The following is a 26,585-nucleotide window of genomic DNA, read 5'->3' on the forward strand; positions in this document are numbered from 1 at the left end:
CCCAAAGAGAGCCTGCTGTGCCCTGGAAAAGCCAGCCAACAAGCTCTCCCCAACAATCTTCTTGACCCTGCCTAATGAGTCCAATCCACAATTCAAACTCCCTGGAAGCCCCCGTGAGGGCTACCTTAAGGCAAGTGGAAGGAGGGCTCCGTGCACCTCTATCCCCCAACCCCAGCAGGCTGACCTCTGCTCTCTACCTGTCTCCCTCCCCTACTCTGGGATAAAATCAGTTCTCCAGAAACCCAGTGACAGGTGGGGCCCCATCAGGGCTACTGGAGGAAGGAGAGGGAGGGTGGAGATGGGCAAGAGAAGCCATGCCCTGGGCCCCAGTGCACAGCGGGCAGAGACCAGTCACTTTCCCTCCCATCTTTATACTCTGCCTTTGGGCAGTAAACCAGGCTTCATTTAAGCCCACCCAAGTTTTTCAATTCCTCCTCCCCCATGGGAGGTCTGCAGAAGGAGAGGCAAAGGCTGGGCAATGCCAAAGCTCCTCCCTCTAGTCCAGGGACATCTCTGGGGCCTTTGGACCCCAAAGTGGCAGGAAGACTGTGGGGCCCGGTATCTAGTTGTGATGGTCTACAACACTTGCCTCCCCACCCCTACATCCATCCCCTTTGAAGCGTTGTGGGGGGATGCAAGGGACTGGAAGCCCCAGAGCTGTTCTCCAAGCTACCAACCCCATCATGTTACCCACCCACAGCCCTTGCTAGTGCTTCTTCTTGCTAGGTGGAGGTGAGAATTGCACTGGCCCCAGCTTAGGGAGTGGTGTGGGAGGGTGGGGAGGGGACTTCCTTTAGAGTCTGTCCCACACAGACTTGTGGAAGTTTTATGGGAAAGGATACTCAGGTCTGAGTTGGAGCGTTTGAGGCTACCCCCTCCTTAGCTTGGGTGTCCCTAGGGACCCTGGGGAGGCACCAAGGCCTTCAGACTCTGGCCTAGGGAGTTGTCCAGAGGCAGGGCACCCATGGGAGGTCCTGAGATTAGAGCCTAGAAGGCTGGGAAGCCTCCGGACTCATAATACCAACCTCATCAGACACCTTCTGCAAGGACCTAGTAAAGTACCTTCCTCATCGGCAATTCCCCCTACTCCCCCTCACAACTGGAGTGTGATCTAACACGCCCAGGTCAGACTTTATTCTGGATTGGCCGGCTGTCCTGCTAGGTGCCCTGCGAGCGCAGCCCATGGATCAGCTCGTGCATCGTCTTGTTGAGAATGCCCCCGTGCACGCCCCGCCGGCCCATGAGCACGAGCAGCGCCCGAGGCGTGTGGCCCACGCAGATGGCACGCCCGTCCAGACCCTTGGTGCGCGCGTCCAGCACTCCGTCGCCCTCGGCCAGCAAGTGGTCTCGGATGACGCAGCAACGGCGGCCCGCCACGCACAGCCCCGCCCGCAGGAAAGTGCTCCGGTCTGGCCCAGTGAGCACACCCACCTCCTGCGGTGAGATGGCCGCCAGCAGGCCCCCAGGCCGCGAGGCCCACACGCAGCGATTGTCCGAGTGGCCCACGATGGCCACGTCGTCGATGCGCTGGTCCCGAAGCACTGCACTGATGTAACCTTTCCAGTCTCCCATTCCGGCTCAGAGCGCGCCCCTCGCTTCGCACTTTCCAGGGTTGTCCAGCGGCACCACGTGCCTCGAATGCCCAGGACACTATGACGTATTCAGGGGCGTGGTTATGACGTTGAGGCAACCGTGACATCACATAGGGGCTGCCTACGCTGGAGAATAGGGTGAGGGTGGGGGTGGGGCCGCGTTCGTACCTATTGCCTGATGAAGTTTTAAAGTTGGCCTGAAGGAGGGAACTGCACAGCAGTCTAGCTATCAAACAACAACAACGAAGCGCTTAAATGATCCACGAAGAACAGCATGCTGCTGCTGCTGCTGCTAAGTCGCTTCAGTCGTGTCAGACTCTGTGCGACCCCATAGGCGGCAGCCCACCGGGCTCCCCCGTCCCTGGGATTCTCCAGGCAAGAACACTGGAGTGGGTTGCCATTTCCTTCTCCAATGCAGGAAAGTGAAAAGTGAAAGTGAAGTCGCTGAGTCCTGTCCAACTGTTAGCGACCCCATGGACTGCAGCCCACCAGGCCCCTCCATCCATGGGATTTTCCAGGCAAGAGTACTGGAGTGGGTTGCCATTGCCTTCTCCTCAAGAACAGCATCAGTTCAGTTCAGTCGCTCAGTCGTGTCTGACTCTTTGCGACCCCATGAATCGCAGCACACCAGGCCTCCCTATCCATCACCGACTCCCGGAGTTTACTCAAATTCATGTCCATTGAGTCAGTGATGCCATCCAGCCATCTCATCCTCTGTCGTCCCCTTCTCCTCCTGCCCCCAATCCCTCCCAGCATCAGGGTCTTTTCCAACGAGTCAACTCTTTGCATGAGGTGGCCAAAGTACTGCAGTTTCAGCTTCAGCATCAGTCCTTCCAATGAACACCCAGGACTGATCTCCTTTAGGATGGACTGGTTGGATCTCCTTGCAGTCCAAGGGACTCTCAAGAGTCTTCTCCAACACCACAGTTCAAAAGCATCAATTTTTCGGCACTCAGCTTTCTTCACAGTCCAACTCTCACATCCATACATGACCACTGGAAAAACCATAGCCTTGACCAGATGGACCTTTGTTGGCAAAGTAATGTCTCTGCCTTTTAATATGCTATCTAGGTTGGTCATAACTTTCCTTCCAAGGAGTAAGCATCTTTTAATTTCATGGCTGCAATCACCATCTGCAGTGATTTTGGAGCCCAAAAAAATAAAGTCTGACACTGTTTCCACTGTCTCCCCATCTACTTGCCATGAAGTGATGGGACCAGATGCCATGATCTTAGTTTTCTGAATGTTAAGCTTTAAGCCAACTTTTTCACTCTTCTTTTTCACTTTCATCAAGAGGCTTTTTAGTTTATCTTCACTTTCTGCCATAAGGGTGGTGTCATCTGCATATCTGAGGTTATTGATATTTCTCCCAGCAATTTTGATTCCAGCTTGTGCTTCTTCCAGCCCAGCATTTCTCATGATGTACTCTGCATACATGACTTTAAAAACAAAAAGAAAGGTGCCCTGTCTGAACAGCCAGACCGCTCAGGCCTGATAACCATTCAATCCTAAAGAATGTGGTTCTCAGACACGAGGAGTATCAGAATCTCCTGGAAAGCTGTTACATAGATTGCTGGGTCCCAACTCAGATTTTCTCTCATCCTGTACTGTGGGATGTAGCCAGAGAAAATGTGTGTCTAACAAGTTCCCTGCTGACGGTCCAGGAACCACACTTCGAGATCCACTGCCCTAGTGAGAACTGGGGCAGGGGTAAGGGGCTTCCTTGCAATGACAACCCACTCCAGTACTCTTGCCTGGAAAATCTCATGGACGGAGGAGCCTGGTAGGCTGCAATCCATGGGGTCGCTAAGAGTCGGACACAACTGAGTGACTTCACTTTCACTTTTCACTTTCCTACATTGGAGAAGGAAATGGCAACCCACTCCAGTGTTCTTGCCTGTAGAATCCCAGGGACGGGGGAGCCTGGTGGGCTGCCATCTATGGGGTCGCACAGAGTCTGACACGACTGAAGCGACTTAGCAGCAGAAGCAGCAGAAGGGGCTTCCACGCCAGCAGCCTTAAGAGCTCACACCACTGTTTTAATGTTGAGTACTTTATATATGTGTGTGTGAAAAAAAAAAAAAAAATATATATATATATATATATATATATATATGTATATATCTTTTGGTAGCAGCATGTAGGATCTTAGTTTCCCTACCAGGGATTGCACCCCCTGTATTGGAAGCATGGAGTCTCAACCACTGAACTGCCAGGGAACTCCCTAATATTAAGTACCTCTAACCATGGTTCTCAACCTCCACTGTGGATAGAATCACCTGGGGAGTTTTAAAAAACATCCGGCCACCCACCCCCATCCCTAGAAATATTGATTTAGTTGACCTGAGGTGGATGTTGGGCATAGGTTCAAAAAGCTCCCCAAGGTGATTTGATGTACAGTCAAGGTTGAGAACTCCTGTAAACTTAAAATATTAGTTTCATATTCATGGAATCACCTCGCACTGGTTTGGTACACAGTGTGACTTAGTAAATATCAGCTGGACATGGATTTAAATCTTGCATCAGATCTCAATAGATTCTGTACTCTGGGTCTGAAGAATTTGAGTACTGGTATACTGTTTTGGGTAAAGAATCTGCCTGCAATGAGGGAGACCTGGGTTCGATCCCTGGGTTGGGAAAATCTCCTGGAGAAGGGCATGGCAACCCACTCCAATATTCTTGCCTGGAGAATCTCCAAGGACAGAGGAGCCTGACAGGTTACAGTCCAAAAGTTGCAAAAGAGTCGGACAAGACTGAGCGACTAAGCACAGGGCACAAACTGTCTTGGCGTTTCCCAGCAGGACCCTGAAGACCTGAACCTTTCAAGCATCTTCAAAAGCACTTTATTGAGTGCCTATGCCATGCCCGGCCCTGGGCTGGAAGCGCTGGGGAGAATGGAAAACAATCTTTGCTATCCATAATCCCCCGCGTCAGCCACGCTTCCGTTCCAGAACTGCTCAGAAGGGAAAGACAGTCGCCGGGCTGTCAGGAAGCCGTGTGCTCCCGAATCCAGGCTAGGTAGTTGGCCACGTCGGTGTACACACCCGGCTTGAAGCGGTTGCCGCAACCTGAGCCCCAGCTGACTATGCCTCGCAGGATGAGCTGGCGCTCAGGGGTCTCATCCTCACACACCAGAGGGCCTCCGGAGTCACCCTGGGTTGGGGACACGCGGCTCAGCGTCCTTGGCTGGGAGTCCGCCCTTGACTGGGTTGGGGAAGGGTGCCAAGCGGGCCCCAGGCTCACCTGGCAAGCGTCAGTGCCGCCCTCGAGGAAGCCAGCGCAGAGCATGCCGCGGGTGAAGGCGGCTCCGTGCACGTCGGGGGCGGAGCAGCGCTCCGGGTCGATGAGGGGCACCTGAGCCTCCTGCAGGAAGCTGGAATATTCCCCACCTGCGAACCGAGAGCACCCTCCTCACACCCCTCCAGAGTCTGCTTGACGCCCAGACCATGGACCTGGCTTTACCAGGCTCTTTCAAACCCGCTATAATCTCCTGTCTTCTCGCAGCAAGCCCGGGAGGGAATGAATTGCCTTTAACACGTATTTCATAGACAGGAAGCCAGAGAGGAGCTGTGATGAGAACCGACCAGGAGGAAACAGGACTGCTTCTGAACCCCACCCCCACTTCCCATCCAGTGGCTCAAAACCTTGCTCCCCATCCAACCCACCTGAGGCTCCAACGCGGGTCAGCGTTCTAGTAGCCCTTGCAGCCCAGTGCCCAGAGGGAACCCAGAGAACGTGCGGTTCTCCCGCTTCGCCACAGGAGTTCTGGGGACTCCCCCACTCCCCCAACAGTGAATTTCAAGCCCTTGGAGAAGCAGACTGCAGAGACAGGGGCCCTGCACGTCCCCACAATCCACCAGGTAGGCCCCACCTTTCTACCTGCAGGCTTCTCTTGCCTACCCCGGTGGCCAGAAGCCTCCCTCCTGCTTCCAGCCATTCTGCCTACCCTCGAACTGGTGACCCCAGCCGGCCACCTCGCAGACTGCGGCTTCGGATTCGGCGGGGCGGGCGGCGCTACTCGGCAGGCACACTGGCTGAACGAAAGGCGACGGGTGCGCGCAGCAGCCGTCCGCGTTCTCCTGCAAGCGCACCAGAGCTAACCCGCGCGGGGAGAAGCGTGAGACCGGGACGCCCGGACTTCGAGCTCTGCACACCCTTTTCCCTGATCCCCGCGGGCGTTCCTCCACGCACCCAGGTCGTGCTGGTAGGTGATGGGCGAGAAGGCCTCATGCAGGCGGTAGTCCCGCACTGCCAGCGTCTGGCACTGCTCACAGCTCTGGTTGTGGCGGTCCTGGCCGAGCACCACGGTCAGCTCCTCCGGCGCAGGTCTGGGGACAGCGTCGGGAAAAGAAAGCGCGCTCAGAGCGGGCCACAGGCATCCTGCGGGAGCCCCCCTTCTTCCGAACCCCCAAATAGGTTTTGGCTTCCTCCTGGGAAGCTCTGAAAGGGAGAAGGGGGCAAAGGTGGGCGGGGACGCAAAGAGGTAAGGCACGAGTTCGGGTGTCGCGCGGAAGCTGGGCGCAGAGGAGAGAGACGCTAGGGGGGTCCCGGGCGGGGAGCTGAGCTCGAGCACACTCGCCGGTTCTGCAGGCAGTGAGCCGCAGTCAGCACCCAACAGGGAGCGATGAGGCTGCCGGCGCAGAAATGTTGGCCCCAGTACAGCGCGGCGATGTAGGGGTGCGCCCCGGGGAGCGCCACCAGTCCTCCGACGACGCGGTTCAGCGAGGACAGCCATTTGCGGAGCCGCTGTCCACAGCCCCCCGGGCCTGCGCCGGCCAGAGGAGTCGGCTGTTCGGGCGGCGGGCGCCAGCCTGTGGGAAGAGCCCAGGCTGAGGACCTGGAGGCCCACGGTCGATCGGTTGGAATATAGCTCGTCCTGCGCCCTCTCCGCTCGACCCCTCCCAACTACCTGAAGTCAGGGATGGAAGTGGGGTCTGGGTCGTGGACTCAGGTTTCTGCAAAGCCGACGGCGAGGGCAAGGGGAAGACCTCCTCGTGCCCAGCTGCGGCCTGGCAAAGTGCCAGGCGGCAGTAATTCCAGCTCAGTCGGTCGCCTTTCCAAATGAAGCACCACGGGCGGGTGTCGTTGTCGGGGTTCCTGTAACCACGAGGTGAGGTGGAGGTGCTGTTTTGAACGTGAGAAGCCCTAGAAGGGCCCTGGAGCGGAAGGGGACTTCCAGCCGCGTCCCACGCGCGCACCGGCAGAAGGCGTGGTCGCCCAGTCCCCAGTTCAGCACTTGCTCTGCGGTCACATTCCAGTAGGTGGCCTCGGAGGCCCATGACTGACAGGGTGCCCCGGACAGCGTGGTCCTGGCCGTGCCGCGGTAGCTGAGTCCGCGGTCGCGGTCGTCGTAGCAACTCGCCTTGAGGTCTGGGGAGAGAGGAGGCTCCCTGCCGCTAGGTGATGATTTGGCCCCTCCCCCCTACCCCCAGCCGCCCTCGCACCCACGGCGCCACTCCCCCTCCTCCCTCTCTGCAAGTCCTTCCCACGTGGTGTGGGGCTTCCGCTTCCTAGAGACCTTAACTCACCTACATCGCACAAACGTCCCGCGAAGCTAGCAGGGCAACGGCACAGGCGGTGGCCCTCCGCCTGTAGGCAGCTGCCCCCGTTGAGACACGGGTTGGTGCGGCAGACTGGGAGAAGGAGCACTCTGAGTCATCCCTAGGCCCAAAGACGGCTCAGAGAGCTCCCTCTTACACTAGCACACCACCTGGCCTCCTGCCAGCCTTTCTTCCTCACCTTCCACTCTGGTCCCTGCCCAGCTCCCCGCCAGTCTACTCACCCTGGCTGGCCAGTGGCTTGCACTGGGCATTCGGACCCTTGCATTGGCACTTGACCACACCTGCTGGCTCAAGCCTATGCCATATTTCATTCTCGTGGAAGAACTGGAAAAACTGGGGCTCAAAGCACTTCTCTGGGGACAAAAGGAGAAGAGGAACCATGCCAAGTCTCCAGGAATCCACAGGACTTCTCCAGTGGGTCTGAGGCTGCCCCTGTTCCCCAGTGCCCCCATCCCTGGCCTCAGCATCTCCTCACCTTTCTGGCAGTGCTTCCCAGTGAGGTGATCTGCACAGATGCAGTGTGGGCCATCGGGCATGTTCACACAGGTCCCTCCCTTCTGGCAGGGATTGTGTTTGCTGCAGTGGTCTGAGAGATGGACACAGAGGGAGAAAGAGCAGGGAGCCTGAGTCGGACAGATGGGGGCCAAGTCCCTACCCAAACGTGCTTGTCTTTTGACCTTGGCCCTCCAAGTTTCCAAGCCTTAGTTTACCCATCTGCAAAATGAGGCTACCCACTCTTAGAACTTCTCCCTCTGGGGGAGAAGGAGATAGGTGGGCCCAGAATCCCATGTATTTTGGGTCTGATGATACCCAGGAGAGGAGCTAGGGGTGGGGAGAGGGCCCTGGGTTACTCCAAAGGTTGTATGGCACCTTTCACTTTCTTGGGTTCCAGGCAGTATGCCCATCGTTGGTCCTTCTCAAAGTTGGGGGTGGTAGCACACCTGTAGAAAGAGAGGAAACTTAAGATGTGGAAGTGACCCAAGTGCCTATCAACAGATGATTGGTTTAAGAAGAGGTGGTACATACACAATGGAATATTACTCAGTCATAACAAAAGAATAAAATATTGCCATTTGCAGCAACATGGATGGACCTAGGGAATTAGTATACTAAGTGAAGCAAGTCAGATAAAGATAAATATTATATGATATCACTTATATGTGGAATCTAAACAATAATACAAGTGAATCTATGTACAAAATAGAAACAGACTCACAGACATAGGAAACAAACTTACAGTTACCAAAGTGGAAAGGAAGGGGATAAATTAGGAATATGAGATTAATGGAGAGAAACTACTATACATGAAATAGATAAGCAACAAGGATTTACTGTTTAACACAAGTAATTATTTTCTTTTTTTTTCTTTTTTATTTTTCCCAATTATTTTTATTAGTTGGAGGCTAATTACAATATTGTAGTGGTTTTTGCCATACATTGACATGAATCAGCCATGGATTTACATGTGTTCCCCATCCACAAGTAATTATTTTCAATGTCTTATAATAACATACACACACACACACACACACACACACATATGTATTCTCCAGGCCAGAATACTGGAGTGGGTAGCCTTTCCCTTCTCCAGGGGATCTTCCCAACCCAAGGATTGAACCCAGGCTCCTGCATTGCAGGTGGATTCTTTACCAGCTAAGCCACTAGGGAAGCCCATGTATACATATATACATACATATATATATATATATATATATAAAACTGAATCATTTTGCAGTACACCTAGAACCAACACAACATTGTCAATCAACTATACTTCAATAAATAAAAGAAAGAGATGAGGCTTCCTTGCTCTGCCCAAGAGGCTAGGCTCACCTCCCTTATCACAACCCCCTCTCTTCAAGCAGGGTTCCCTGGACAGAAGGGTGGGCAGAGTCCACAGAAGGCCCCTGCTCCAGCCCTTTGTGGGTAGTCTTACCAAGGTCGGGGGCCTGGCCGGCCTCTGTGGATGCATTTATGATACAGCTGCCGGTGGTACTGGAAGGGGAAGTGGCAGGGTTCCCCGGTGACAGTGAGAACTGTAAGGATAACACACTCCTTAATGCCTTTTCCTGTGCCCCCATTGACCAAGGACCACCCTCAGAGTCTGGTTGGAAAAAGGATAGACCTTTGAAAAGACCTTCAAGACCATGCGTGCACGCTATGGGGATTATCCAGGCAGGAATACTGGAGTGGGATGCCATGCCCTTCTCCAGAGGATCCAGGGATTGAACCTGTGTCTCTTACGTCTCCTGTATTGGCAAGCGGGTTCTTTACCACTAGTGCCACCTGGGAAGCCCTACCTTCAAGACCACATCCTGCTTAAGAGTTGGGTTCTGGAGTCTGACAGCTGGAGTGGACTCCTGACTCCACCAACTACTAACTGGGTGACTTTGGACAAATCTGCAGCCCCCAGGCCTAGAAGACTACTTGCCACAAAGCAGGCACTTAATAAATACTTGCTGAATGTTGAAGTTACTTGACCATTCTGAGCCTTACTTGCCTCATGTCTAAAGTGGCAAAAATAATACATAGTTAAGATGAAGGGTTTAGGTTTTGCAAGATGAAAACAATTGTAGAGATGGATGGTGGTAAGGATTGCACAACAATACTATAATACTTAATACCACTGAACTGGACTTAAAAATGGTTGAGATAGGGACTTCCCTGGTGATACAGTGGTTAGGAGTCCACCTGTCAATGCAGGGGATGTGGGTTCGATCCCCGATCAGGGAACTAAGATCCCACAAGCTGTGGGGCAATTAAGTCCTGAGTGCTGCAACTACTGAACCTGTGCTCTAAATCATAGGTTTTGCAACTAGGGAGGTCCCAATGTGCCTCAACAAAGACCCAGTGCAGCCAAAGAAATAAATAGCTGAGGTAGAGCATTTTATGTTATGTGTATTTTACCACAATAAAAAAAATAACGATATAGGTCTATTTGTACAGAAAGATATTCATAATTTTAAATAAAGTAAGTAAAAAACAGCATGTCCTATTTTTTACAAGTATTTTTACATATGCATAAAAAAATAAATCTAGAAGGATATCTCCAAAATTTGTAAAAGTGGTTTTTGGAAGATAGTGGATTGTGGGTAACTTTTCCTTCTCTTCTATTTCTGTAACTTCTGTAGTTTTTACAATAAAAATATTGCTATCATAATTCTTTAAAAATAGTACAGTTGAGCTTCATTATTCAGATTCTGTTTTTGCTTATCTACATGTCTCGCTAAAACTTATCTGTAACCTCAAACCAATACTCAAGGTGCTTTCACAATCATTTGTAGACACGTACAGAGTGGTGACCAATTTGAGTCACCCGAAGTGCACATTACCAGCTAAGGTCAAACGAAGTGATGTTCTGCTTCTTGTTCAGCTCCTACTATAAACAAGTGTCCTTTTCACACTCTATTTAGTGCCACATTTTCAAATTTTGTGCTTTTGGTAAATGATTTTGCTTGAAAATGGCTGCCAAGTAGAGTGCTGGAGTGTGGTCCAGTGTTCCTACAGCACAAGAGGGCTGTGATGTATATTACAGAGGACATTTTCGGACTAGATAAGCTTCATCCAGGTGTGAGCTAATAGTGCCGCTGGCCATGAGCTCAATATCAATGAATCAACAACATCTATTAAGTAAAGTGTCTTTAAACAAAATCACACAGGCAGCCGGGGACGGCGCCATGCGGGGGCCAAGCAGGACGCGCTCCGGGGAGGCCCGGGCAGCTGATGGTTTTGACGAAGTATCTTAAGGTAGCCGGCCCACCCCCTCTTCTCCTGCTACCTCTTGTCCTCCTAAATTTAAAAAAAAAAAAAAAAAATCACACATAAGGCAAGGTTATGTATTGATGGTTGATGAAAATGTAACCAGAGCTCACAGGAACCTAACCCTATATTTCCTCTAGGAGTAATGGTTTGATTTTTGCTAATTCAGTGTTCATGGTGACTTTATAGAACACGACTGCTAGGAATAATGAGAACTGACTGTATATACTTCAAATGAGTGTTGTGAAACTTAAATGAGATTGTGTCTGTAAAACATTGAGAGTCTGTGTTTGATATACATACATTAGCTCATATTTTGTCCTTAAAGGTATATGGCACTTGTGCTGAGGGCCAAATCATGGATAGGATAGTAAAGAAAGAGAGAGAAGCATTTGAGATAGACCTTTAAAATGCAAATGGAATGGAAAAAAAAAGCAAGTGAAAATCGCTCAGTCGTGTCCAACTCTTTTTGACTGTATAGTCCATGGAATTCTCCAGGCCAGAATACTGGAGTGGGTAGCCTTTCCCTTCTCCAGGGGATCTTCCCAACCCAGGGATTGAAGCCAGGTCTCCCGCATTGCAGGCAGATTCTTTACCAGCTGAGCCACAGGGGAAGCCCAGATGGAATGGAAAACCTTAAGTTGGTGGTTAGGCAAGGACAGAGCAGCTAGGTTGGGTCAGACTAGAGGGAGGAGAGCCATTTGGCTGGGTGCAAAGTGCTGAAGAGAGGAGATGAGGTAGTCAGGGTTGTCTGGGCTGGGCCTCAGGGCCATGCTGAGGGACTGTGTCTCATCCCACCAGGCCAGGCTTACCAGAGCAAGCTCTAGTTTGCAACTCTAGGTAAATATTTAGTGTCTAGAAGAATAAAGACAATAGGGAGCTAGGGGGAGATGGCAGATATCCCCCATCTAAAAGGAAACTTGATAATAAAAGTCAATATATTTTAAGCATTTACCATGCACCAAAATGCGGGCTGAGTGTCTCACCAGGATAAATGACTCATTTTTCCTTCTCAGCAACTTTAAGAGTTTTACCATTACCAGCCTGGTTTTACAGGTGGGGAAATTTAGGTTTGGAGAAGTCAAGTCACTGACCCAGAGCCACCCAGTCCATGAGTGATGAAGCTGGGATTTAGAAGCATTTGGGCTCTAAAGCCCTGCTCTCAGTTCTTTCTTGTCTGTCAAGGGCCCTGGCCTTTGTGTGGCCTGCCTGATGCCTGTGAGATACATCTAGAAGAGGAAAGGATGAGACAGGCCTGGGAAGCTGAGGAAGAAGAGCAGGGGCTGGGCCAGGCACTCAGATACAGCCCCGACCTGCCCTCAAGGAGCACACAGCTCACTATCACTCTGGGTCTGCAACACCCACTTGCACAAGACTCGACACATAGCATGCACCCAGGTCTGAATGCCAGCCAGACAACTCTGGGGGTAAGAGTGAAGAGTGCCCAGGATCCTCCCTCCCACTCCAAGGGCCAGAGACTAACAATCTGCACACCCCTACCATGACTGATCCCTGTCCGAGGCTCTCTCTGGAGAGAGAGAGAGCCCAGGCTCTCTTACCTGGTCCCAGGCTACTTACCCACTGTGTGCTCACTCTCTGTGAGTTTTTGCTTCTTGGGGCCTTTCCAAGGTGGAGTCTACGGAGGAGAGAAGAAGAGAGGGAATTTTGCCAGAAAGTCATTGCCTGCTCCCGTCCCATGCTAGTCCCCAGCTTCCTCTCACAGCCCCGAACTGCAGAGATTTCCTCCAAAGGCCTGGACCCCTCTTCACTCCTCCTGTTGTCTCCTCAATTTCCCTCTCCCCCAGAAATGCAGGCCACATTCTGATAGCCACCAGTCTGTCTATTCTCTCTCTCCTCTACTTGGGCCTTATGGGCTTGCCTCATCTTTCCAAACAGGACTTCCAATCTCCTGGGCCAAAAGGTCATGGTCAGAGGCCAAAGCTGTGACAGGAACCCACCAGGGCCATCCCAGTATAACCCTCCTGGTTCCCACAGTCCTCACCGAAACCGTTGACTCCAGGCTCACCAGCAGGGCCCCCAGGAGCAGCAGAGCCCTCATGGCGTCTCTCTGTTGGTCCAACCACTTGACCAGGAGTCCAGATCAATAGAACTGGTCAAAGGTCCCTGAGGCCTGGGGAGCAGAGATTGGCTGAGCTGCCCTTCTAGGCTGTTTATGGGAAGTCAAGCAAAGAGTTTCCCTGATGAACCCCTAAGGATGGTAAAGCTGGGAGCTGGTGGATGGCAGTAGAATAATAAGGAGTGGGGCTCCCCCCATCTTTCTCAGATAGTAGAACTGGAAGCAGGAAGAGAGATTGCCTCATTTCCGGTCCTACTGGGGATGAGGAGGGTAAGGAAATCCAAAAGAGGCTCCCTACTTTGGGAATCTGAGAGTCCATGGGGAAATATCTTGTTGTTTCGTTGCCAAGTCACATTCAACTCTTTTGCGACCCCATGCACTGTAGTCCACCAGGCTCCTCTGTCCATGGGATATCCCAGGCAAGAACAGTGGAGTGGGTTGCCATTTCCTTCTCCAATGGGGAAGTGTATTCATTTTCTATTGCTGTCTAAAATTAACTACAAACTTTGCAGATTAGAATAATACCCATAGTTAGTTCACAAATCTCTGGGTCTAAAGTCCTACACTGCGTGACTCAGTTTTCTGCTCAGTTTCACAAAACTGAGTTCAAGGCTGAGTTCTCTGGAGGCTCTGGGGAAAAATTCCCTTCCAAGGTCATTCAGGTCATTGGCAGAATTCAGTTTTTTGCATTTATAGAAAGTGAGGTCCCTGTTTCCTTGCAAGCCATCAGCTAGGGGCTGCCCTCAACTGCTAGAAGCTTCCTGCATTTCTTGCCATAGAGTCCCTTCAATTTTCCAAGCCAACAACAGAGAATCTCTGCCATGTTGACTCTTTCTCATCCTTTGAATTTCCTCTGTTAGGAAGAACCCTGTCCCTTTTAAGGATTCATCTGATTAGGTCAGACCCACTAAGGAAAATCTCCCTCTCTTAAGGTCAAGTTGATTTAGGACCTTACTTATATTCATAGCATTCTTGTACAGAAGCCTCTAGATTAGCATTTGATTAAATAACTGGGAGAAGGTATGCTTACAGTGGGGTCTTGGGGGCCATCTTAGAGTTCTACCTACAAAGTAAGTAAATGATCCCATGGAAAAAATACCAAAATTACTAAACCAAGAAGTGCTAAAATATGCAATTGGAGCACAAGGAAGGGAGATGTGTTCAGCATGTATTATTTTTCCTTCCTAACAGCCATTTATCTTGGTTCAGTAAGGATACCCTGATTTTTCCTTTGAAAATCATTCCTCCTTCATCCCCTCCATGAGTCTCTAGTGCTGCCCACTCTACCCTCAGTTCTAGGGCTGGGGGTGTGGCCTAGGTCTGGCCAATCAGAGTATGGTATTTCTAGACCACAGGGATTGGTTCAGGGATAAGCCATACACAAGTTTGGCCAATCGGAGTCAGCTTTAGGACTTTTCACCACAACTTTTAGGATAAAGGTACTTTCTTCCTCTTGGAGTCCCTAAGAATGCAATCCTGGAGATGTTGATGGCCATCTCTATCACTGCCTGGGGAGGCATACATATGCCTGCCTGAGAATGAAGCATACATATAGGAATAGTAGAGCGAACAGGGAAGGGAGGATGGAAGAATGCTATAGGAAGCAAGCTCCTAGATGGTACCCATAGACCCTCGCCTCCTGGAATTCATGACCTTGAATAGTCTCTTCCTACACTGGGTCAGAGCTCTTCTGTATCCAGTAGAATATGGCAGAAATGATTATGTTTGACTTGTGAGCCCAGATCATAAAAGGGATCGCAGTTTCAGTCTTGGTCTCATGGATCACTCATTCTGGAGGAGGCCAGCTGCCATGCTGTGAGGACACTCAAGTAGCCCTTCAGGGATGCCCATGAGGGAAGAAAGTAAAGTCTTCAGCCAACAATCAGCACCAATTGGACAGTCATGTGAATGAACACTTTTGACATGGATATTGCAGCCCCAACGAGCATCTGGCCTGCAACCTCATTAGAGACCTCAAGCCAGACCATCCAGCTAGACAGCTCCTAAGTTCTTGAACCTCTGAAATTGTGAAAATCCTAATTGATTTTTGTTGTTTTAAGCCATAAATTTTAGGATTATTTGCTACCCAGCATTTGATAACACAGGTAGAGTGATTATCGATTATTTTGTTTGAGAATCTGGATCCCAAAACTAGAGATAGCCTCAAGAATTCTCAGTTACATGTACCAATTAAAATCAATTTGAATGGACTTCCATCATTTTCAATCAAAGAAGTCCTGACTGGTCCAAAGTAATCTGTGGGAAATGAAGTGAAGACAGAATATAGCAAATTCTTGATTCTGATGGAAGAGAGGCAGGTCATGGAAGATCTCCTGGGACAGAAACACAGCAACAGGAAGGCTAGGAGTAGAGGCACCACTTCAACAATTGTTTTCAAAAGTGGAAGTAATGGCTAATAAGACCATGATGAAAGTGAAACCGTGAGATATATAGACGACTCATTAAGGTGAAAGCACCTTCATCAGGTCTTGATTTCAGTTCCTGAATACAGTGTGTGGCCCAGAACTGGTCCCATACTGGCTCCTTCCATCTGATGAGAAACCAGCTCTCCCTCCAAATGGAAGGGGCCTTTTAAACACATCTTCACAAAGAATAGGAAGTTGCAGGTGGGAAAGGGAGAGAAGGGCTTCCAGGCAGGCAAGTACTACAGCTTCACAGAAGCCTGAATGTGGCATGTCAGATGGAGAATATGGTAAGCACTGGTTGCTTTATATGGAATGTGAGATGAGACAACCAGTCTGCTGGGACCAGAGATGGATATTCATGAGTATTTGGATGTTCGACATCTATTCCCCCCTCCTCTTCTAGTCCGCCAGTTTCTATTTGGGGTTGTGTGTGCATGCTAAGTTGCTTCAGTTGTGTCTGACTCTTTGAACCCCACGGACTGTAGCTCACCAGGTTCCTCTGTCCATGGGATTCTCTAGACAAGAATACCAGAGTGGGTTGCCATGTGCTCCTCCAGGGGATCTTCCCGACCCAAGGGCTGAACCCATGTCTCTTAAATTTCCTGCACTGACAGGCAGGTTCTTTACCACTAGTGCCACCTGGAAAGCTCATATGTGGGGTCACCCCACCCCTATTGCCATCTACTCTTCCCCCAGGATATACAGGACACATTCCAACCTGGGAGGTTTATCTTCCAGCATGATGTCTTTTTTGCCTTTTCATACTGTCCACAGGGTTACCCAGGCAAGAATACTGGAGTGGTTTGCCATTCCCTCCTCCAGTGGACCACATTTTTTCAGAACTCTTCACTATGATACATCCATTTTGAGTGGCCCTGCGCAGCATGGCTCATAGCTTCACTGAGTTACACAAGTCCCTTTGCCATGACAAGCCTGTGATCCAATATGCTACCGGGGAAGAGCAGAGGGCAATTAACAATAGCTCTAGGAAGAATGAAGCAGCTGGGCTAAAGTAGAGATGATGCTCAGTTGTGGATGTGTCTGGTGGTGAGAGTACAGTCTGATTCTGTAAAGAACAATATTGCATATGAACCTGGAATGTTAGGTCCATGAATCAAGGTAAATTGGATGTGGTCAGGCAGGAGATGGCAAGACTGAACATTGACATCTTAGGAATCAGTGAACTAAAATGGACAGGAATGATCAAATTTAATTCAGATGATCATTATATCTACTACTATAGACAAGAGTCCCTCAGAAGAAATGGAATAGCCCTCATAGTCAACAAAAGAGTCTGAAATGCCGTACTTGGGTGCAGTCTCAAAAACAACAGAATAATCTCAGTTCTTTTCCAAGGCAAACCATTCAACATAACAGTAATCCAAGTCTATGCCCCAACTACTGATGCTGAAGAAGCTGAAGTTGACTGGTTCTATGTAGACCTACAACACCTTGTAGATCTAACACACACACACACACATACAAAATGTTCTTTTCATCATAGAGGATTGGAATGCAAAAGTAGGAAGTCAAGAGATACCTGGGGAAAAAAGGCAAGTTTGGCCTTGGAGTACAAAATGAAGCAGGGCACACTGGTCATAGCAAACACCCTCTTCCAACAACGCAAGAGACAACTCTACACATGGACATGGACACCACCAGAGAGTAATACCAAAATCAGATTGATTATGCTCTTTGTAGCCAAAGATGGAGAAGTACTATACAGTCAGGAAAAACAAGGCCTGGAGCTGACTGTGGCTTAGATCATGAGTGCCTTATTGCAAAATTAAGGCTTACCTTAAAGAAAGTAGGGAAAACCATTAGGCCATTCAGGTATGACCTAAATAAAATCTCTTATGATTATACAGTGGAGGTGATTAATATATTCAAGGGATTAGAGCTGCTAGACAGAGTGCCTGAAGAACTATGGATGGAAGTTCATAATGCTGTACAAGAAGCAGTGATCAAAACCATCCCAAAGAAACAGAAAGGCAAGAAGGCTAAGTGGTTGTCTGAGAAATCTTTACAAATAGCTGAGGAAAGAAGAGAAGCAAAAGGCAAGGGAGAGAGGGAAAGATATACCCAACTGAATGCAGAGTTCCAGAGAACAGCAAGAAGAGATAAGAAGGCCTTCTTAAATGAACAATGCAAAGAAATATAGGAAAACAATAGAATGTGAAAGACAGATTTCTTAAACAAAATGAGAGATATCAAGGGAAAATTTCATGCAAGGATGGGCACAGTAAAGGACAGAAACCACAAGGACCTAACAGAAGCAGAAGAGATTAAGATGGGGTGGCAAAAATACACAGAAGAACTATACAAGAAAGGTCTTAGTGACCTGGATAACCATGAGGGTGTGGTTACTCACCTAAAGTCAGATATCCTGGAGTGTGAAATCAAGTGGGCCTTAGGAAGCATTACCACAAACAAAGCTAGTGAAGGTGATGGGATTCCAGCTGAGCTATTTCAAATTGTAAAAGATGATGCTGTTAAAGTGCTGCACTCAATAGGCCAGCAAATTTGGAAAACCCAGCAGTGGTGACAGGACTGAAAAGGTCAGTTTTCATTCCAGTCCCAAAGAAGGGCAATGCCAAAGAACATTCAAACTACTGTACAATTGCGCTCATTTTACATGATAGCAACATTATGCTCAAAATCCTTCAAGCTAGGTTTTAGCCTAGTACGTGAACCAAGAACTTCTAGATGTACAAGCTGGGTTTTGAAGAGGCAGAGAAACCAGAGATCAAATTGCCAACATTCATTGAATCATGGAGAAAGCAAGGGAGTTCCAAAAAACATCTACTTCTGTTTCATTGACCACGCTAAAGCCTTTGACTGTGTGGATGACAACAAACTGTGGAAAATTCTTAGAGATGAGAGTACCGACTTCCTTACCTGTCTCCCGAGAAACCTATACTTGGGTCAAGAAGTAATAGTTAGAACAGGACATGTATCAAAGTTGGGAAAGGAATACAACAAGGCTGTATATTGTTACTCTGTTTATTTCACTTCTGTGCAGAAGACATCATGGGAAATGCCAGGCTGGATGAATCACAAGCTGGAATCAAGACTGCTGGAAGAAATATCAACATCCTCAAATATGCAGACAATACTACTCTAATGGCAGAAGATGAAGAGGAACTAAAGAGCCTCTTGATGAGGGTGAGAGAAGAGAGCAAAAAGGCTGGCTGTCTTTCACTCAGCACTCAAAAACTTAAGATTATGGCATCTGGTCCCATCACTTCATGGCAAATAGATGGGGAAACAGTGGAAACAGTGACAGATTTGATTTTCTTGGGCTCCAAAATCATTGCAGGCAGTAACTACAGCCATGAAATTAAAAGGTGCTTGCTCCTTGAAAGGAAAGCTATAACAAACATAGCATATTAAAAAGCAAAGAAATCATTTGCCAACAAAGGTCCATATAGTGAAAGCTATGTTTTTTCTAGTAGTCATGTATGAACATGTGAGTTGAACCATAAAGAAGGCTGATTGCTAAAGAATGGATACTTTCAAATTGTGGTGTTGGAGAAGACTCTTGAGAGTCTCTTGGATTGCAAGATCAAACCAGTCAATCCTAAAGGAAATCAACCCTGAATATTCACTGGAAGAACTGTTGCTGAAGCTTTACTACTTTGGCCACCTGATGCAAGGAGCCAACTCATTGGAAAAGACCCTGCTTCTAGGTAAGATTGAAGGCAAAAGGAGATGGGGGCGGCAGAGGATGAGATGGCTAGATAGCATCACCAACTCAATGGACATTAGTTTGAGCAAACTCCAGGAGACAGTGGAGGAAAGAGGAGCCCATGGAGTTGCAAAGAGTCAGAATCCTGGGGGAGAGCACCCATTGATTGAGTTTAGGTCTCTCTGACTATGTTAGTGTAGGGAGAGAGTGATCTAGTCCATTAGGCTTCCATAGTGGGAGGTGGTCACTGGAAATTACCCTTCCCTTACACAATAAGGGAGTTGTTCTTCACAGCTTAGCAACTGAACAACAACAACTTCCCTATTGTGTGGGGGAAGGGTAATTTCCAGTGACCACTTCCCACTATGGAAGCCTAACGGGCTAGATCACCCTCTCCCTACATTAAGGTAATCAGAGAGACCTAAACTGGGCCAACAGGCTCTCACTCCTAGGATTCTGAATCCTGAACAGGCCACACAAACAAGGATGGTGAAAAGTGCCAGGGTTGGAGGTCTGCCATTTCACCAACTGTACCCTGGCCAGATTGTCCCTGCTCCATGGTATAAGTCAGGATGCCTTCCAAAACCCAAGCTTAAGTAGCAAGGAAATTTAAATTTATCATTTCGTATCATAAGAGCTCTAGAGTGGAAGGGCTCCAGGAACAGAGCTTTCAGTGGTTTAACAATGTCATCAAGAGTCCATGTTCTTGGCTGATTCACACTCTTGTGCAGCAGAAACTAACCTAACATTGTAAAGCAATTATACTCAAAAAAAAAGAAAGAAAGAAAGAACCCAAGTTCTTTTTTCTTTTGTTTACTATGGTCCTCGGTGTGCATACTTCAAGCTGATTCCCTCATGGCCACCAAATGACTACAACAGCTCCAAGAATCATGTCTAAACTCCAGTGAAAAAGGACCTTCCCTTCCATTAGATCATTCTTAGAAATGAGGAAAGTTCCCTCCCCAAAATTCCCAAGCAGACCTCCTCTTGTGGCTCAGTGGCCACAAGTGGGTTATCTGCTACTCCTAACCAATCTCTAGCAAGGGTAAGGGGTTCTCTATAACTGTCTTAGGCCAATCAACCCTGGAGCCAAGTCAGAGACATGCAGGTCATGTGGCCACAGGAACAGAATTAGGACTCTGCAAAAGAGGAAGAAATAGACATTAGGTAGACAACCACAGTTGTAATTCCTACATTCTGGTCCTCTAGTGGTCCTTTATTCCTACTTATTTCCAAGTGTATTCCTTCTAGCTGATGCTATGAACTGTTGAGGGCATTCCCATGATATAAATTCCCTTTTGTATAAGTAGCTAGAGTCATATTCCAGTGCTTCTAGACAAAAGCTTTCACTCTCCCTTATCCCTCAAGTCTAACCAGGCTTCAAGTTCTGTTCATTACACTGCCCACATATTTCTCAAAATCCTCCACTTCTCTCCGTTCCTACTGCCTCTTTCTTTGACTTCCAGAAAAATCAAGGTATCAACAGTGCTGGAACATAATTTGAGAACCTCTGGTGGACATCTGTCACTTCCCTTCTTTAGCATCCATTCTCCCTTTATCTAGCAAGAGCCCTCAATGTTCCTTTGGGGAGGGGCCCATTCCCCCTTCCATCAAGTGGACTGAAGAAAGCTTACCCTTTCCCTCAGCTGAGGGTGGAGTGGACATGTGATCCAGGCCTGGCCAACTAGAACAGTGCCTCTTTTGGAAAACTCAAGATGCTTAGATCCTTAATTCAGGGAAGAATGTTTCTCATGTTTATTCATTCTAGTTTATTTTCATTTAAAAATTTTTTTGGTTAAATTTAAGCTCTTTAGAAGTTACTTTTGGAAATTGAGACACATTACTAATACTGTAGGAATTGGCGACGCCTTGATTTAAAACTTTCTTTATACTGTGATTTTCTTTCAGGTGTATTTTGTAAAATGAAACATTAAATTTTTTCTTAGTTTTTTTCTTAAAGACGTTTTCACAATTAAAAAAAAGAACACTGCCTCTTTCTGTCCTCAGTGATTGGTTCAAAAGGAACACCTGACCCAAATCAAACCAATGAGAGGCAACCCCAGGATTTTTTGCTAGAATCAAGATAGAGTCTTTCTCTTTCTATAAAAGTAGCCCTGTTGGTAGGAAGTGAGCTTGAAGCTGCTGGCAGCCATTAACATCTCAGGAACGGGCTGAGATAAAGATAACACTTTAAAAGCTGAGTCAGGGTATGGGAAAGACAAATTTTGAGTGACGCAATTTGAGATCTGAGATGCAATGACACTTGTAATCAGAACCACGACTTATACTTTTAAATTACTTAAATCAATAAATTTCTTTTTTTTTTTTTTCTTTTACCTTGGCCAGTTTTAGTTGCAATTAAAAATTCCCAACTGATGCAAGCAGGAATTTATACGTTGTTACCATCAAGTTCCTAAAACAAAAGAAAACAAAACCCCTAGTGATCAGCTCTGTAAGTCAGTACCCTAAAGAATAGGACAATGATCTTAGAAGTAGGGACTGGAGGGAAAAAATAGCAGTGAACTTGAATCAGGAAAACTTCAAATCCCATCTTGGCCACTGACCCCCAGTGTGATCACTGGGTCAGATGCTCAGCTTTCCTGAACCTTGATTACCATACCTCTTTAGGGAGGGAATGGCACTCAGACCAACAAGCATGGCTTGTTGAGATGCTTGAATGGGAATTCATGTGAAAGGGCCAAGCTGGCATATGATTGGGGCTCAGTCTATAGGAGTTTACAAAGAAACTTTCCCTAGAAAGAATATAAAAGAGAAACAAGAAAAAAAAAAAAAAGAAAGAAAAATTTTTAAAGAAAAAAAAAGAAAGAAACTTTTCCATGTGGACACCTCTACCCCCACTTTAGCAGTTTCTACACACATGCCCAGCTCCTCCTGAACATCTGGGTCCCTTATCATCTGCTTTGGATCAGAGCAGAAAGGTACTCAGGTTTCTGTCTTCCCACAGCTGGAGCATCTATGGGATCAGAAGGGAGAAACTATCAAGTTCCTGCTCACAAGTGCTTGGATCCACACAGACACACATAGACAGCCCTTCTTCATAGCAGGGACTTGGAAGGAAGATTTCAAGAAGTGGCAGACCTACCTATTCAAAGACAAGTTTAGGGGGTCAGAAGGTACCCAGCCCACCATCCTTCATTCCTCCTTACTTAGTGGCATCATTTTTCTCCCAGTTGTTCAGGCTGTCACCATGGAACCTTTGTACAAATGGAAGCCTCTCCTTCCTCCAGACGAGTGCTGCCTGTCAGAACTTCTGTGATGATGGAAATATTCTATAGCCATTAGTCAAATGTGGCTATTGAACATTTGAAAACTGGCTAGTGTGACTGAGGAACTGGATTTTCATTAATTAATTTAAGTTTAAATAGCACATGTGGCCAGTGGCTACTGTATTGGACAACACAGCTCCACAGTGTGACAGGAGAGAAAGGTGTATGAAATATTGTTGGAAAGCTACATGGGCCCAGATCAAGTTGGGCCCTAATATGTCATGGGGAACAGTTTGGGTTTTATTTATAAGTGTAATGGGAAGTGAATTAGTTATCTACTGAAGCTAATAAGAGATGCAAATTGCTCCCAAATTTAGTAACTTAAATTACAAACATTTACAGGCATACCTCACTTTATGGCACTTCAAAGATAGTGCAACTGGGGGAGGGTCCATTTCCAAGTTCATTCATAAAGCTACTGACTTCAGGTTCTTGATGGTTGGCCAGAGACTTCAGTTCCCAATCATGTAGGCCTTGACACAGGTCAGTGACTTGAGGATGACATTTCATTATCTTTCGTCACTTTCACTGCATTTGTCTTTTCCTGTTTTGGGTTGTGCTGTGTCTTTGTTGTTACATGCAGGCTTTCTCTAGTTGCCACAAGCAAGGGCTACTCTTTGTTGCAGTCTGTGTGCTTCTCATTGTGGTGGTTTCTCTTGTGGAGCACGGACCTAGGCACACAGGCTTCAGTGGTTGTGGCACTTGGGCTCAATAGCTGCGTTTAGGGCTTAGTTGCTTCGTGGCATGTGGGATCTTAGTTCCCTGACCAGGGATTGAACCTGACTCCCCTGTACTGTAAGGCAAATTCTTAACCACTGGATCACTACGGAAGTCCCCTGATCTCCCTTTTAAAAAATCATTTTGAAAAAATAAATAAATAAAAAGATCATTTTGGCCATAGATAGAGAATGGGTTGTGCCTGGAGAATCCCAGGGATGGTGGAGCCTGGTGGGCTGCCGTCTATGGGGTCGCACAGAGTCGGACATGACTGAAGCGACTTAGCAGCAGCAGCAGCAGAGAATGGGTTGAAGAGTCAGATTCTGGGAGTTGTGTGAGATACCTTCCTGTCCTTATCTCTTATCAGTCGCCAGGTCTTATTCATCCCATCTCCATGATAGCTCTCAATATGATCACTTCTCTGCACCCCCTGGCCACCTCCCCAGCACAGGGTATCATTCCTCTCTCTAATAGTTCCTCTTAAAAGGACCTCCTGCCTGTCTTACTTAGGATGGTGGTGGTGGTTTAATCGCTAAGTCATGTCCAACTCTTGTGACCCCATGGACTGCAGCCTACCAGGCTCCTCCGTCCATGGGATTTTCCAGGCAAGAATACTGGAATGGATTGCCATTTCCTTCTCCTGGGGATCTTCCCAACCTAGGAATTGAACCCAGGTCTCTTGCATTGCAGGCAGATTCTTTACTGACTGAGTTATGTTGCTGCTGCCGCTAAATCGCTTCAGTTGTGTCCGACTCTGCGACCCCATAGACGCCAGCCCACCCTGGGATGGCCAATCCCGTCCCTGGGATTCTCCAGGCAAGAATACTGGAGTGGGTTGCCATTTCCTTCTCCAGTGCATGAAAGTGAAGTCACTCAGTCGTGTCCGACTCTTAGCGACCCCATGGACTGTAGCCTACTGGGCTCCTCTGTCCATGGGATTTCCCAGGCAAGAGTACTAGAGTGGGTTGCCATTGCCTTCTCCGACTGAGCTATGAGGAAAGCCCTTACTCAGGATACGTGATTCTCAACAATGAAGCCAATTCTGGGTAACTGAGGCAGACAAGGAACTGACTGGGTGCTTTGTTGAATCCACCTACCCTCCTAAGGCCTGGCTCGACCTCCTCCCCTTCTTCTTCTACTGTCACCACAATGAACCCTCAATGGTCCTCTAATGTCTGATATGAATCACTTGCTTTGGATTTCCAACACCTGCTTGCAAACATTGGAAACATGCTCCAGGTACTAGGGACCCTGGAGAGGAAATTTTGCCTCTTCTCTGATTTCCCTAGTGGAGAACAGGGTCTGCCTCTGCATTTTATAGGTTTCCTCCTAAAGTGGAGGGGTATTCAGATGCTGGGCACCAAAATAATAGGTGTTTACAAGACAGCCTAAGCCTCTCTCTCCTGACCCTTCACCCCACCCCTAGTATGGCACACAGTAAGCAAATAAGATCAAACTACTTCCTGGTTTAACACACTCTGGACAGTTCCCCACTACCCTCAAAATGAAGTCTAAACTTGCTGAGCTTCCAAGAAGCTCCCTAATTCAGGCCTCTTTTGAAGGCCTGAGCCTCATTTCTTGCCCCCACCCCTCATCATGCATACCCCAATGCGCACCTGAAACTCTAGTTCAGTGCTCTGCCCTCAGGGGCCAAATGTACGAGCTCTCACCACCTTCCTCGATAGAACTCTGAACATGTGCTGCCTCTTGCCAGAGCTCTTTCCTTCCCACACCAGTTACCTCTGAAAACTGCACATTCTCACTTAACTCTCCGGTCTCACTTGGACATGACAGCCTTCAGTGGGTGAGGTACCTGTCCTTTGTCCTACTGACCACTGGTTTTCCTTCTTTCAAGGTACTTATCTTTAGTCCCCAAAGTATCCTAGATCCATGCATTTCCCCACATCTCCACTGCCACCTTCTCAGTCCAAGTCATCATCCCCTGTCTCCTGGAATTCTAGAGCCTCCCAACTGCTTGTTCTGTCTCCATTCTCGTCCCCTTGAAAGTCTACTAGCTAGAGTAATCTTCTAAAAGGCTTTGAAATCTTTCAAAGGCTTCACATTTCACTTAAGAAAAACAAACTCTTCTCCATGGTTTGCAAAGCCTTCCAGGTTCTACTTAAATCCCTGCTCTTTCATTTCATATCAGACTTTTGGGCTCAGAAGCTACACAGGCCTTCTTCCTGTTCCCTGAACATAGCAAACTTACTCTAGGCTCAGAGCTTTGCACTTGCTATTGCCTCTGCTTGAAACTCTGTTCTAGATCTTTGGGTGGTTGGATCTGCTCAAATGTCACACCCTGAGACCAATTCCCTTCACTATTTTGTCTTACTGTCATAATAGCATTTATCATTCTCTCAGACCACCCCAATTATTTGTTTACTCATAGGATTACCATCTTGATCCTCCTTGCAGGTAGGCAGAGAGACTGACTATCTTGCTAGCACTACTGTATTCCCGAGCTCCTGGCTCGGTGCCTGGCACGAAATATGTGCTCTGCATTTTTGGATGAATGAATGGATAGGAACCAGAGAAGCCTAGTTGAATCTGGCTTTGCTTTACTTGCAAGTTTGGGCAAGCCTCCGTTTCCTGGTGTGTGAAGTGAGGGTGGAGGGAGTAGGATGCTGAACTAGAAGGTGTTGATTAGCTGTAAAATTTCAACCTTGTTTTCTTCCTAGTCTTAGGCCTGAAGCCAGCCACTGGACCTCAGCTCCCCACCTGTATAATGGGTGTGAGCTCGTGCCTGCGGCTTGGGGTGGTAGCGCTGCCTTATAAGGCAGCAGAGGCCGAGGGCGGGCGAAGCCGTGTGGGTGGAGAGAAATCACAACATCCGGCTGTGGGGGCAGGGCGGGGGCGCCCGCAGTGGGCAGGCCGGAGGTCGGGTCGCAACTAGGGAGGCCGCCAGCCTCATCTAGGCCTCTCCTTGACTCCGATGTACGCCCTCCAGGATGGGCCAACTCAAAAGCATACTGACGGACATCCTGACCGAACTCGCTTGAGGCCGGCCCGCAGAAGGCCTAGAAAGCCAAACGCATCCCCTTTAAACCCTGGAAAAGCCAGGGTGAACCAACGGGACCACACCCACACCGAGTGGTCCAATCAGAGTGCAGTGCTGAGAATGACTGACCTTCGTTCATCCAATCAAATGCCAGGTGTCTGGGGCGTGATCCAGAGATCCCACCTCTGCTGTCCCCGAGGAGGGCTCGACCCTAATTGGCAGTTCGGTATCCTACGAAGGTGCTGAAATTCGAACGTAGGGGCTGAACCCCACCGCAGACCAACCAGGAAGAGGTGACGTTTTAGGTCCTGCCCGCCCTGTTCCTTTGAACGAATCCCTAGCTCCGGGGGCGGGGGATGATTAAGGGGTTGTCTAATGGGAAGACGGCGCGGGGAGCGCTCGCCTAGTTATTGGCCAAGTAAAGTAAACAGAAGGCGGGCCGGGGCGGGGCGTGCCGGAGCCCGGGTGGCCCCCGGGAGG

The 26,585-nt window shown here is 48.3% G+C and overlaps 2 protein-coding genes across 6 annotated transcripts; both read right to left on the reverse strand.

Moving 5' to 3' along the window:
- Positions 1-1,097: 1,097 nt before the first annotated feature.
- Positions 1,098-2,109, reverse strand: PFN3 (profilin 3). The gene has a single exon (XM_061149340.1). The coding sequence runs from the start codon at positions 1,570-1,572 to the stop codon at positions 1,159-1,161; it is 414 nt and encodes a 137-aa protein (XP_061005323.1). The 5' UTR covers positions 1,573-2,109; the 3' UTR covers positions 1,098-1,158.
- Positions 2,110-2,921: 812 nt separating this feature from the next.
- On the reverse strand, positions 2,922-26,398 carry F12 (coagulation factor XII). 5 transcript variants are annotated; one of them, XM_061151027.1, is made up of 16 exons: positions 26,235-26,394; positions 21,441-21,516; positions 12,915-13,043; positions 12,491-12,548; positions 9,090-9,189; positions 8,024-8,094; positions 7,629-7,739; positions 7,375-7,506; positions 7,121-7,225; positions 6,791-6,962; positions 6,502-6,689; positions 6,172-6,403; positions 5,784-5,920; positions 5,539-5,688; positions 4,836-4,981; positions 4,413-4,745 (listed from the first exon to the last, which is right to left on the reverse strand). In XM_061151027.1, exons 3-16 carry the CDS (start codon positions 12,969-12,971, stop codon positions 4,578-4,580), a joined length of 1,827 nt encoding a protein of 608 aa, XP_061007010.1. In that variant the 5' UTR covers positions 12,972-13,043; positions 21,441-21,516; positions 26,235-26,394; the 3' UTR covers positions 4,413-4,577. The 5 variants fall into 5 exon arrangements, with proteins under 5 accessions (XP_061007013.1, XP_061007011.1, XP_061007010.1 ...); XM_061151030.1 differs by lacking the exons at positions 4,413-4,745; positions 21,441-21,516 and adding an exon at positions 2,922-3,031 and having other exon boundaries at positions 4,836-4,955; positions 26,235-26,398; XM_061151028.1 differs by lacking the exons at positions 4,413-4,745; positions 21,441-21,516 and adding an exon at positions 2,922-3,031 and having other exon boundaries at positions 26,235-26,398.
- Between the last annotated feature and the right edge of the window lie 187 nt (positions 26,399-26,585).

This window comes from Dama dama, chromosome 9 (assembly GCF_033118175.1).
Source record: "Dama dama isolate Ldn47 chromosome 9, ASM3311817v1, whole genome shotgun sequence".
In the NCBI taxonomy this organism is placed as follows: domain Eukaryota; kingdom Metazoa; phylum Chordata; class Mammalia; order Artiodactyla; family Cervidae; genus Dama; species Dama dama.

What these genes read in the sequence shown, in the direction of transcription:
- PFN3 (XM_061149340.1), bottom strand. Translation starts at nt 1,572, where the DNA reads ATGGGAGACTGGAAAGGTTACATCAGTGCAGTGCTTCGGGACCAGCGC.
- F12 (XM_061151026.1), bottom strand. Translation starts at nt 12,971, where the DNA reads ATGAGGGCTCTGCTGCTCCTGGGGGCCCTGCTGGTGAGCCTGGAGTCA. An exon ending in TGGGAAGCACTGCCAGAAAG is followed by an intron (nt 7,507 to 7,628) that starts GTGAGGAGATGC and finishes TTTTGTCCCCAG; the next exon opens with AGAAGTGCTTTGAGCCCCAG. An exon ending in CTGGGGTCACCAGTTCGAGG is followed by an intron (nt 4,982 to 5,538) that starts GTAGGCAGAATG and finishes CTCGGTTCGCAG; the next exon opens with GTGGGGAATATTCCAGCTTC.